The sequence below is a fragment of the Podarcis bocagei genome (assembly GCF_964188305.1).
Source record: "Podarcis bocagei genome assembly, chromosome: 2".
In the NCBI taxonomy this organism is placed as follows: domain Eukaryota; kingdom Metazoa; phylum Chordata; class Lepidosauria; order Squamata; family Lacertidae; genus Podarcis; species Podarcis bocagei.
Genome location: NC_138126.1, coordinates 26372719 through 26386092, shown reverse-complemented (window position 1 = coordinate 26386092; position 13374 = coordinate 26372719). Strand labels below are relative to the sequence as shown.

At 41.7% G+C, this 13374-nt stretch overlaps 1 protein-coding gene and 1 long non-coding RNA gene across 3 annotated transcripts in view; one reads left to right on the top strand and one right to left on the bottom strand.

The window, feature by feature from the left end:
* The first annotated feature begins 1219 nt into the window (after positions 1-1219).
* LOC308581740 lies at positions 1220-5762 on the top strand. 2 transcript variants are annotated; one of them, XR_014005233.1, is made up of 4 exons: positions 1220-1245; positions 2664-2681; positions 4457-4522; positions 4957-5762. It is a non-coding gene; the product is annotated as an uncharacterized lncRNA (long non-coding RNA). The 2 variants fall into 2 exon arrangements; XR_014005234.1 differs by having other exon boundaries at positions 4457-5762.
* Positions 5763-8231: 2469 nt separating this feature from the next.
* PRKAR2A (protein kinase cAMP-dependent type II regulatory subunit alpha) overlaps positions 8232-13374 on the bottom strand; it is an 85694-nt gene continuing 80551 nt past the window's right edge. The window contains exon 11 of the mRNA XM_081184287.1: positions 8232-12572. Within this exon, the coding sequence (XP_081040413.1) occupies positions 12439-12572 (134 nt within the window). The 3' untranslated portion in view covers positions 8232-12438. The remainder of the gene's footprint in view (positions 12573-13374) is intronic.

Below are 13374 nucleotides of genomic sequence, written 5' to 3'. Positions count from 1 at the left end.
TACCTTACCACAACCTTGCTGAATAATTTTTGCTAAGGGCTACTGAGGAGAGTAGTGGTTTCTCAAGAAAGCAGGGGAGTGTTGCACAAAAACTGCTTCGTATGGGCAGCACTTCTTATCACGCTTAAGGGTGTGATGAATCAATCCTTGGACTTTGGGTGGAAACGGGGAATAAGACAATTAATTGGTCCTGTTTCGCCTTAACTGTGGGAGCCAAGGTAATCTAATGAGCTGCCCTGATCCACTTTGCTTGATCTAGTGTGGGGGTAGCAACTTCAATTCCCCCACCCTTTCTTTTAAAGCTTGTCACAGTAAGTTAACACTGAGGAGTGCATGTTCAACAACACAATGCTTATTTGCCTTACGCAGGCGGAGCAAATTGTGTTCAATCAAAATTCCTGCACTTCCAAGCGGCAACATTATCAGTAAGAGGGAAATGAAGCAAGGAAAATGAACGCTTTGCTGTTAATGCTGCACACTTTTTGTTTTATGACACATTACAGTGGTACCTTGGTTTAAGAACACCTTAGTTTATGAACAACTTGGATTAAGAATGCTGCAAACCCGGAAGTAGGTGTTTTGGTTTGTGAACTTTGCCTTGGAATAAGAACATGTTCCGCTTCCTGTTGAGTGTGTTCCATTTGTAAACCGAGTCCCCCGCTGCTATGGGAAAGCAAGCCTTGGTTTAAGAATGCTTTGGTTTAAGAATGGACTTCTGGAACGGATTAAGTTTGTAAACCAAGGTACCACTGTACTAGGTAGTGTAGGAGAGGCGCAAGCTAGCCATCAGTGACAGTCCTGCCCATCTTATTCTGTTATTGAAAGACACTACATCTCTTTTTGTCAAACCAAGTAAGATTCCAGGGCTGGATTGAAAGACTGTGTATCGATTTTGCATGCAAAGCTCCCTATTTCTAAAACTGGATTCTAGTTGAGTCTTAGGGTGTATGGGAGAGGTGTGGTCAAATGTAGTTTGCAGAATCAACATGGGAGCCCAAGAGTTGAGTTTTAGCCAAGTGAAAGACAAACACTGACGATGACTGAAATCAAGGAGAAAAGCAGCAATTTCAAGCAAATTATGCCCCATCTCTAATTGTGAATTTGGGTCCTAGAGTAGCTAAACAAGCAGAACGGCTGGCATGCAGAATCTTTAAGTAAAACCAGGCTGTGTTTTAGGTTTCTACAATCACCTCCATTCACATTGCATAACATTTATTTTCCAGGGCCACCAGAATGTGAAGAGAGGTAAGATATAAAAGTAGCGAAAATTGTTACCCACTTGGTAAAACGATGAATGAGAATTAATTGAGACTTAATTCAATCAACACAAATCTGTTCATTTAATGTAAGAAAAATAAAGTTCTAAGAATGCATTTATCAAATCAAGGACCGTAGAATCACAGAATCTGTAGAGATGAAAGGTACCCTGAAGGTCATCTGATACAACTCCCTGCAATGCAGGAATCTCAAGAAAGCATCCATGACAGATGGCGACAACTTCTTCCTTTCGCAGTCTTAACCAGAATTTGGCATTCTCATCTTAACAAGGATTTGAAAGAGATCAACTCTGGTTAAGAGGGAATCTGGTTGGCATTAGCTGGTGCAGATGTAACGTTAAACCACTGTTAAAGAGGGCAGAGGGAAAGAAGGGAAAATTTGCTCCAGAAAGTAGAAGAGGAGGGAGAGAATGGAGCAATGTATTTCTTAACTATAGTTAATCAAAATGCTGTAATGTAAGAGTTTCAGCATTCTGCCCAACTTTCTTCAAGGCGAAGGAATGGCAACAGGATCCTGGGATATCACCCAGAAAGCCCTTAAAAACACATGAATAAATTACACACAATCACACATGACTACAGAAAAACAACCATGTGTACACAGCCATGTTCACACATCAAATTAACCATGGTTTATTCTGATTTCCACCAGCTGAATTGAACTTTAGATTCCTGCACTCCCCCTTCCAACTCCCTTTGTGGCTGGGAAGAAGCACGCAGGAGCTATTAGTTTCACTCTGAGTAAACCATGACTTCCTGTTCCAGCTGAATCTGGAATTGTAGATCAATGCTACTTTGATCGATTTCAAAACAAGCCAACTCCAAACCTTGGGTTATGAAGCTGGTTTGTTTAAACCAACCATTAACTCATGATCCCCAGTTTGGATAAAATGGGAAGTTGTGTTTTACCAAAAGTGAAAGCGTCTACAGTCCTTGTTCCAGTCACAGAAGAAAGAGCAGGGAGGAACCCAAGGGTTACTAGGGTTGGACACATCACAATAAACCTTATCATGATATGCAAACTAGGTCACTGTGCAAACAACTCCAAAATGTCAGGTGTCACACTTTCACAATTAAATGAGCTTAAGAACCCTGCTTAGAATGACACTCCCATTTAGTGCCAAGTACTATAATTATAAACAAATCATTTCTCTTTCATCTACTCTTTTGATCAATGACACATTTAATCCAGTAAAAGCCTTTTAATCAAGAAAGCAATCTAACCAATAACCAATCACTGCAGCTTTCTGCAAAATGCCACTTGAACATTCATATATGGTGCAAAGGCTTCTGAACTAGTGTTTAAATATGATTGAACTCATTTAATGCAATATGCCGCCAACAGAAGCAAGCACTCATTAAAATGTTGTTTTTCTTTTGGTTCAGGGCAGAAAGTGAAGGCAGGTAAGTCGTGTTGCAAAAAAACCAACACACACACACACACACACAATGTAAAGTGTCCTTACTCGTGTTAATAGGAATGCAAAGCCATGGGATGGTTATAATTTGCTTAAAATTATTATTAATTATTAAATTTGTTAGATGCTTCATCTTCCCCAAGACAACCCAAAGAGACACACAGCCAGTACTAAATTAAAATGTGGCCTTTAAAAAGGTTATCAAAAGAAAATTATTCAAAGTGACTGGCAAGCAGTAATGGGTGATGCTGGTGTCACAGCTTCACAACATAGTAGCTAAGTTATGAACTACAAACCCAGATGTCCTCAGTTCAAATATTGCTTCCCCTAGGAGCTCACAGCAACTTACTATTACTTACTAACTTACTAACCCACAGCAACTTACTATTAGGCTCAGTGTAATGAGGCTTTCCCTCTCTACCTCCCATGCCCCTACTATTGGCATGATGAGGAAGGAAAGGGTGGGCTGTTAATGGGCATAGGCAGGCTTTATGGGGGGGGGGAGAAGGCTTTAAGTTGGGGGCGGAAGAACCAAGCTATCTGTGATGTGATTGGTCAGTTGTTTTTTTGTTTATTGACTTGATTTTGGGGGGCAGCTGCCGCCTTGACTATGCCCATGGGACTGTTCTAACTGGCAGCATGCTGAATTTCTCCCACAGCACTGTGGGATGCAATCCACTGAGAGCAGTCAAGTACAACATTCCTTGTTTTCCTAGAGTGGACATGCAAGGGAATGCTTGGTCCAGCCAGTCAAAACTTCCTGTTCCTCCTGGCCTGGAGCATCCTTCCTTGCATGTGTGACTAGTGGGTGGGTGTGACCTTTCCAGACCTAGTAAAAGGACAAGGCATGCTGCCACTCTCTTTTCCATCTTCTTTTCGTCCTACGAACTTCCTGGAATGAACTGCTGGCTGCCAGCTAAGCAGTCCCTCAGGTCACCTCCCTTATGGGGTAAACGTGTTTTTATACGTTTGTAACTTTAAGCCTAAAGTCTGCCTTCAGGGATCACACTGTGCTCTGCCTGATCGTGAGTAAACTTTCTTTTTATTGCTTATGAATAAGACTGTGGTGGACAGGCCAGATTGAATTGTGTATTGTCTTAAGAAACTCACACGAGTTTGCAACTAGTTTTTTGCTGTGCGTGAGAAGGGGAATGTAAATTCTGCTAAGTAAAGGAACTTGCTAGCGCAAGTTAGGAAGGATATTAATAAACAATATATCCTCTCCTGCCACCCTGAACATTCCCACAAGCACTATAATATATGGGTAGTATTCAATGCGAGTTCTGCTCATTCATTTCAATGGGTCTTCTGAGTAGCACTTAGTTAAATACTGGCTTAAGTGCACAAGCAGTTTGCATAGATAGCAGTGTTTGCCCCCTCCAATATGGTCAATTACAAAATATAAGCTTATCCCTACACCCCTTCATTTTGACTTATGCTCCAATTCTTGTAGACCCCACCTAATGGGGAAGTACCATAACGTGTTTTTGATAATTCTGTGACTGAATGCCTGTGCTTATGCTCTAAAAGGAAGGAAGGAAGCCTGGGTGGGGAAAAGAAAAGAGCGGGAGTATTACAGGATAGACACACTCCACAATTTGGCTGCCATCTACAGGGCTATGACAACTCTGAGCTTGCTGCCCTCTGCTATTAGTAGGGATCACACATTAATTGAAATTCATCTAATATACCTCAGGGTTCCTGTTTATCAAGCTAACCTCCACTATATCTCTTCCTTACTACGACAAATGAATTGTTTAGGCCGCCAACACAAAGCACTTATGTTGGACAAGGATCAAAGGCAGATATTCAAGAGGAAGTTAATAGGTTGGTATCCTTCCCCAGCCCTTCTGTGCTGTTCCTCTTGCCACACAGCATAACAACACGTCATGTTATGTAACGCTACTTGATTCCTCCTGGCTTTCCAGCATCTAATGCAAGCATAGGAGAGGTGGTGGCTGGTGTAAGATTCATATGCAGAGACAGCTCTGATACAGAGGCATCAATGGAAAGACAAGACGTGCAACAGAAGCATTTTTAGGAAAATGCCCAAATAGGACTGGAATGAATTTGATGCTGCTTTATAAACAGGGGTGAAGGAAGTTGTGTATGCCAGTCCAGCCTATACTTTGCTTTTCTGTTTGTCTTGAGCTAAAAATAGCTTAATTCCATCAAAACCATCTGTTCTTCGATTTTATGGTGGTTGGTTTTTTTTAAAGGGTACATTACAGAGCCAATAAATGTTTCTTGTCTCTTATCAGCCTGGAAAGAAAGTCATGAGAATGGAAAAGCTGATTCCCAATTACCTGCTGCCTGGAACATTTTGCACCTTCGGATATACAAACATGAAAAACGGGGGGGGGGAATCCTCGGTATTTTGCTCAACGGGAAATTTGATTGGCTGCGGCATACTGACAATTGCTCCCAGAATTGATCAAGGATGGTTGTAACAGAACTAGGCTAACCCAACTGCCTCCAAAAGACTTGGGGTGAAAAAGAAGAACAGCTCTGTAAAACCATAGGCTTAACTCCTGCATATCAGTCCATACCAGTGTAGCGCCACAAGAAAGCCCCACAACCACCTCTTTGGGACAGGCTTCCCACAGCTATAGGACAGGTGCTGAGAACATCCATCTGTATGCTACAACTTGACCTGCAGGAAGAATGAGACCAATTTCTTGCCAGATCAGAGATTGTATAATAGCCTTTTTGCTAAAGTAGGGAATACCTCATGTTGTAACAATGCCGTGTGGAAATACGGGGAAAGTGTTAGAAAATCAGATACAGTGGTACCTTGGGTTACATATGCTTCAGGTTACATACGCTTCAGGTTACAGACTCTGCTAAGCCAGAAATAGTACCTCAGGTTAAGAACTTTGCTTCAGGATGAGAACAGAAATCGTGCTCCGGCGGCGCGGTGGCAGAAGGCCCCATTAGCTAAAGTGGTGCTTCAGGTTAAGAACAGTTTCAGGTTTAGAACAGACCTCCGGAACGAATTAAGTACTTAACCCGAGGGACTGCTGTACAGTCATACCCCGAGTTGAATGTGCTTCAGGTTGAGCGCTTTTGGGTTGCACTCCGTGGCAAACCAGAAGTAACGGAGAGTGTTACTTCCGGGTTTCGCGCTCATGCAGACGCTCAAAATGACGTCACGCGCATGCGTGGAAGCGGCAAAACGCGGCGCGCGCGCGTGCACAGTCACATCTTACGTTCCATTCAGGATGCGAACGGGGCTCCGGATCGAATCCTGTTCGCATCCCGAGGTACCACTGTATATAATCTAATGGCACCGTAAACCTATGTTACAGTCGTCATAATGCAATGTCTAGATGCCATTCCCCGCCCCTGTAGGATGATTGCTGTTGTTGTTGTTGTTGTTCATTTCATTTCTATGCTGCTTTGCATTTAAAAGAACAAATCTCAAACCGGTTTACATAAAATATCGAATAAAACAATCCAGAATAAAACAAATTCAAGCTTCAAGGAAAATATTTCAGATCCTTCTCTGACAGTCTGCTTTCCTCTGTCACCAACTGCTTTCAGGACTTATTGTAGTGGGAAGGTGGGACTGAAAAATTTTAAACAAATAAGAACAATGGTATCTTCCACTGGTTTGCAAATATTTGAACTTTTTAAGGCAAGGACTCTAGAATCAAGTGTCCAAATTGTGGCAAAATTCATACAATGCTTCAACCTCACAGAATACTGTTACTCACCTTAAGGTGGTCATGCTTGAATAAAGGAACTTCAGAGAAAGATTGTAGGGTGAATTTGGTGAATTACAATTTATCAAGATTTCAATTCTATCATCCCAGTGGCCTAAGGAAATGGTCTTTAATCCTCAAAAGGTGTTAATTAGCTAACCAATGGTAGGGTGTTTGTGTTAATGTTGCTTTGTGAATTGTGAATAATAATTTTTAACAAAATTAAACTTTAACGTAATTATTACCACCTTTATTCTTTGCATTTCTTTCCTCTCTGATGTTACTGCTTACTTTTCTTCTTCATTCTCTTGAGACAGACAGATGCCAGCCAGCCAAACGACCAGAAACACCCACACCCACACCTACACCCAACTTAGGATATTATTTCATGCAGCTGGTGGATTCTAATGCACTGAGGTTTATGCCTTTTTTATTGTGGCGTAAGACATTACCTTATGATTCATAAATCGACCCTCTATAATAGCTACAGTTTCTCCTGCAAATAAATTTGTAACTAAAATAAAAATCTGCTGTTCTGTAACCTTCATTTATTAGCCAGACACTGAACGAGTTATTCCACCTGCACAGTTTAATGATTCCTCTGGCATAAAAACCCAAATGCAAATTCTGGAGAGAGAAAGTAACACGTAAAAAAATGGGTCTGTGGAAGAACAACTGAGTTAGTAAGCCAGGTGTTCAACCTAAGTTGAGAGTAGTGCAAGACTGACTTTTGAAAGCGTCTCTGTGACTGTGAGGGCTAGAAATAATAATACAGTGGTGCCCCGCAAGACGAATGCCTCGCAAGACGGAAAACCCGCTAGATGAAAGGGTTTTCCGTTTTTGAGCTGCTTCGCAAGACGATTTTCCCTATGGGCTTGCTTTGCAAGACGAAAACGTCTTGCAAGTGTTCCGATTTTTTTTCCGCTCCCCCCCCTTTTTCTAAGCCGCTAATAGCCTTTTAGCTGCTAATCCGCTAAGCCTTTAATAGCCGCTAAGCCTTTAATAGCCGCTAAACCGCTAATAGCGCTAATCCGCTAATAGGGTTGCTTCCCAAGACGAAAAAACCGCTAGACGAAGAGACTCGTGGAACGGATTAATTTCGTCTTGCGAGGCACCACTATAATAATAATAATAATAATAATAATAATAATAATAATAATAATTATTATTATTATTATTATTATTATTTTGTTTATTCCCCGCCCATGCAGCTTTTCCTGTCTGCTAGATTCCCGTTTGCAAGGAGTGTGACATACAAGAGCATTTGAGCACCTGTTTCTGACCTGCAATCCAAGTGATCTCAGGAGGGCTGCTGGTCCATCCAACCCAGAAGTATGTACTCTGTCTGGCAATGACTGCCCAGTGCAGTGGCGTAGCGTGGGGGGTGCAGGGGGGGCCGGCCGCACCGGGCGCAACATCTGGGGGTTAGGGTTAGGGGGCGCAAATCCACGGGTTAGGGGGCGCAAATCCACGGGTTAGGGTTAGGGTGCTGACAACCCACGCTACGCCACTGGCCCAGTGTATATCAGACTGAAAGGTCTTTCCTAGCACCTGCCACCTGAGACTTTTTAACCTGGAGATGCCAAGAATTTGACTAGGGACCTTCTCTGCATGCAAAGCATGCCTGCTTCCACTACGCAACGGTCCTTCCTCTCCCCTCAAGACTTATTGCCCCAAGCAGCCATGACCTTTCAGTATTGCCTGTATTCAGTACTGCACATGGCTCAAGCTGAATTGTCTCTTTTAATTTGGAAGCATGGGTAAGGATCACGTTCGCTGAAGTTTGAAAAGCAGATGAAGACACACAAGAAGGTAATCAGGAAGGCTGGACATGGCATGTCAGGTTTTATTAGTCGGAAGTGTAGTCAAACCCCAGATCAGATTGCCACCAGCATCTCATATGGCGGGTGTACTCTCCCCCACCTTGGGCAATACTATAGTGCAAGAACTGATCCCTCTGCAAATCTGCCCACACTTTTTGAAAACAAAACAAGGACAAAAAAATAATCAAATATTAGCTGTAAAAATGAGTTAAAACAGGCCCCTCCCCAACAGATTTAAAAAACCCAAGAGAACATCCCACATACTTAATGCAACAGAACTTATCATAACCAGTTTGTGGAATTCTCACAGGCAAGACACATTTACAGCACTTGGAGCCTTGAGGTAGCATTATTAAGCAAAATTGAAATTACCTTTGTGACCGGAGAAAAGCATTCATAGCACATGGTTTAAGATTTAGATAGGCTCAGAAAATTTGTGCCACGTGCCTAAGAGATTAGGGACCGTTTTCTGCTTCCTGGGTGATCAAGGCGCAACATAGTCCTACAGCCTGTACAGGGAGAAACCACACAGAGAGAAGGCCTCTTCAAATGAATCATGTGGTTGAGCAACTGGAACACACTTGACTTCACCAGCAGTACTCACAACAAAATATATCGGGGGGGCCAGACCCAGAAAAGTTGTATTTTTGGCAAGACTAGTATACAAATACATGTCAATAACAACTGAAAAGAAAATGGCATTTAAAGGGGGTTACCTTTTCTCCTCTGCAAACCTGCACTTCACATATCAACATTTCATTTCTTACATACATTTGGTGAGATTTGTGCTGTGACATTAACAGAAGTATAACACAGGGACACTGTAAGCTCTTCCTACCAGCCTCAAAAATGACAAGCAGAAAGCTGTGTGGTTGGTGTTGTTGTTTTAAAAAAGGACCATATGAAGAGACATCACTCTCATTGGTCACTTTGCTGCTGAGTTCTCTTATTAAAGCTAGACATCACCAGTGATCATACGCAAACTATTCGCAGATTTCTTTCCCTCCTTGATAAAGAGCAATACCAGAAGCAGAAACAAAATTCTTAAAATACGTTCAAATGTCATAAGGAGTTAATGCAGCTATGGTAAAGCAGTGATCAAAAAATGGGAGCTGAACCACTCTCGGTCAATATTGCTAGACTCCAGGGAGACTGGGGACGGAGGCATGAAGGGGAAATAGTAGGTGTCAACATGATTCGTCCAAGTATCTTTCACTCTAAGTATTTCACAATACATCATTTTACAAAGAGCCAAATCATTACCACTCAGACATATAAAAAATGGCTCATTTTAAAAGTAATGTTGATGTCTTCAGTGCGAGGAGCAATCCACACGGCTACAAACTGGACTTGCGTTTAAATCCAGCCAAAGAAAGAAGACTGTCCTCCTTGAATGTTCAGCTGGAATTCCCACACAACTTATCACAGGAACACCAGAAAACTGTGGCTCTTGATAGTGAGTCATATGACCAGTCCACCATCCATAAACACACGGAGATAAATCAGTTTTGCACAAAAAGGAACGTCCAATTTTGGGATTGTGCATTTGAGCCCTTCAACTTGCCTGCTTTCAGTAAAGTATAGAAAATAATTTTCAGCAGGTAGTCTATAGATCAGTATAGCTAGTCTGGCCCTCACCCACTCTACTTCCTGTAAAGCCATTTCCCTTCCCTGTCTTTTCTTTCTAATGCAGCAGAATCCTCTACAAAACTCTAAAAAACAGAACCCCAGAACTTCAGCTTGGCCAGGTTGAGAAGGTGCCATTTTGAGTAACGTGTTAAGAACTATAAAGCAATGTTATATAGGACAAAGACATACGCCTGCAGGGTTCCAGTGAATAAGTGCTCAGCATAAGAAGGGGAGGCCTCTACTGGCTGGAACTGTGGGTCTAGAAGGAATTTGGCTCACCTGAAATTTGACAAAATCTTAAGGAAAACTTGAGAATGGCTTGAATGCATACCTGCTCAACTCAGCTTACAAAGGCTCCGCAGTGACCTTTTTCAACCAATCCCCTTAATTAGATCCACAACCTAAAAGAAGTTTACACACTGAAAATCCTACAATGAAAAACAATATCTTTGGTGTAAAATCTTAAGATGAATGAAGCATATTTTTCTTCTGGGCTTTTGTAGCAAACCTGTCTCCTACAAGCAGAGAACGCAGAGCTGAAATGGAGGTGTTGGGGGAAGAAACGCAGGATACAATCACCAGAGCTTGGACGTCTTTTCCATTGGCTTTCATTACATTAAAAAAGTCCTTTTGCCTTCAAGCTAGTACAGTATCATTCCCTGATTCAACAACGTATTAAAAATTATGTCTTAAATTGCTAATGTAAAAACATAAAAATGAGACAAATTGGGAAATGGCTACTATGAGCTAATTTGTGGTTTAGATCTGTGGCATTGCCAAGGAGGAATTATGAATGGTGGAATTATTTCAGGTTTAAATGGCTGGGCCACAATGAGTAAAAGGTTTTAATCTATCATTGCAAATCCATAATTAGTGAAAATCTCTCTCCAAAATAGTCATGTTTATAACACACTGAGAAACACTGATAATGAAATAGTCAAAGCAAAATGACTACTTACAGGTTCCAAAACTTTTTCCTTAAGAATGTTCTTTCTAATGCAATAAAGAGAATTGTTTTAAAATCTAATGGCTGTAGATATAATACTTGGATAACACTTAATCCAAATTTTTGGCCAAGATCAAATATAGTGAGAGCAGGAGGCCCCAGAAGAAACAGGGCTTTTCCTTCCTCTCTCCCAAAATCTGCTCCGGAGGGTTGGGGGAATTGCCAGAGCAGATTTTTGGGGGGAGTGCACAAGGGATAAAAAGAGGGAGAAGAGAAAATCCCAAGTTCTAGTGTGCAAGCAGATTTTCATCGCACAGGTGGTGAACATCACTGGATGTTGCTAATTATTTTAAGTAAGCAGTAAGATAGAAAGAAGATACTTTTTAAAAAAAATGCTGCTGACTTAGGAAGTGTTTTGGAGAAATGTAGTTAACTGAATCTGAGCTCAAAAGATCCCTCCAGCCACAACATCAATTGTTCAGGGAATGAGATTTTTTTCATTTTAGGTTTCTTTCTTTAAAAAAAAGAAAAGAAATCATTCTCGTTTGAAGTAAGTTTCCAAAAAAGATTTCGCAAACAGACTTGGCAACTGGAAAGTATATACCTAATTTTGTTAAAGAATGCTGTAAAATATTACAGTAGAAGGGAGCCCCTTAAGTACAGAAATATAAGTTACAAAAAACAACAACCCTCCTTTAAAAAAGAGCATTAAAACTGATTCTGCACAGGGCAGTGCCATGCAAAATTGAAGTGTGTAAAGAATCCCCACAAACAGGAACTTGGGTTACGCACTTCTGTTTCCCATCAGACCAAAGATTAAGTCTTAATCAAGAAAACAGGTCAACTTTTGGAGGACAATATTGTTGCAACACTTCTGGCCACTGGATCCCTTGACCTAATATTCAAATTCACTGTAGTCTAAAAATATAAAAAAAAACCCTAATTCCATTTTCTGCTAGATACTGCTCAGAATTCAGTATTTTGCTTCATTATTCATCGGCTGGAGTAGGTCCACCCTTGGACCCAGAAGCCTTAGAAGCTGCAGTACCTGCTATTTGCAGCAGATGGCAGGGAAACCTCAGAACTCGCTAGCTCCGAAATCTTCCCATGCCCTTGACATTATCAACTATTTCAAATCCAAGTACAACATCTGTATTAAAAGCAGATTGATACTCTGTCGGGGGGAGGAAACGTCAAAAGGAAGATACTGTAAGGAGGTAGCTGTCCCTGAAAGAAGGAAGAGCCACCTGCTAGTCCAAATCACAATTACAAAGTTTTCTCTCGCAATGATTTTTTTTTAAACAAGAACAAATAAGAGGGCTCCACATCTTTCATATCAGGCACTTGAATTGTTGGAGAGACATGCCATTCTGAATCAAGCAAAGTGAAAGGAGGATTAAGAGACTCAGCAGTAAGCTAGGTCTAATAATGAAATTTCAGCAGCAGCAAAGCAGAGGCCTGGAGCAAACCTCGACCTGTCCAGCTGTGCTGAGACCTATGTAGGTTTCTAAAAAAATGCCCAAGAAGACACCAACAGCCACTGTCCCATAGTGTCCTTCTTTCATTTGTGTGGTGCTGCGCTGTTGCTAATAGGAGACTTTTCTGTGTCTTGAACTGAGAAGGCACTAAGGTACTCTGTGCCTAGTTGCCTGGATGGGTCAGGTCCAAGCTAGAACCAAACAACGCTACCAGCTGCTCTTCGTAATGGGTTATATTCCTCTTCATAATGTCCATGCAGGGCCCAAGTAACCTTTCGAATGCTTGCACATCCATAACTGCACAGAAACACAGGGAGACATCGAAAGAATGCATCAAAATAGACTTCAAGGGAAATCCCCGGCCCCACCCAAAGAAAACTGGAAGTAGAACAAGTCAACCAGGAAAACAGGGAGATATTGTTCCTTGAGGTTTTTATGCTTGCTCCAAGAGCAGCCACCTGTTTTAGGGAAGTTTTTAATGTTTGGTGTTTTATCGTGTTTTTAATTTCTGTTGGGAGCCGCCCAGAGTAGCTGAGCCCAGTCAGATGGGCGGGGTATAAATAATAAATTTGTTGTTGTTGTTGTTGTTGTTGCTGCTGCTGCTGCTGCTGCTGTTAATGGTTTGGACTGCTGCATCAGCAGCATGGTAAGTCGCAGGGACAGAAGGAAAGTGGCACAGTTGATCCGAAGGATGGATCCTTTCCAGATCAGATCATTTCAAGGGAAACCACTTTTCACAGACAGCAAACTTTTGCCTGGTACTGCTATTTACTGTGGATCCCAAGGCTATTCCAGAAATGCTTCTAATTCTAGACGGTAGGCCGCATCCAGCAGAATGAACAGAAAACAAAGCCAATGAGAACAAATCAGATCTGTTAACAAGCTGGTTTCCAAACTTCTCACCAATATAACTACCCAAGCAAACACAGAGCCAAACTGGAGAGCAACTTTTCTGAAAACAGTATGCCTCCAGTATCATTGGTAGGGAGCGTGAGCGAGAGGCCTTTGTCGCTTGTGTATTTGACTGAAACTTACTGATGGCAAGAGACGACCTTCTTGTTGTCTCCCTTAATGTCTTCTGGACACCAGGCTTTTTAAT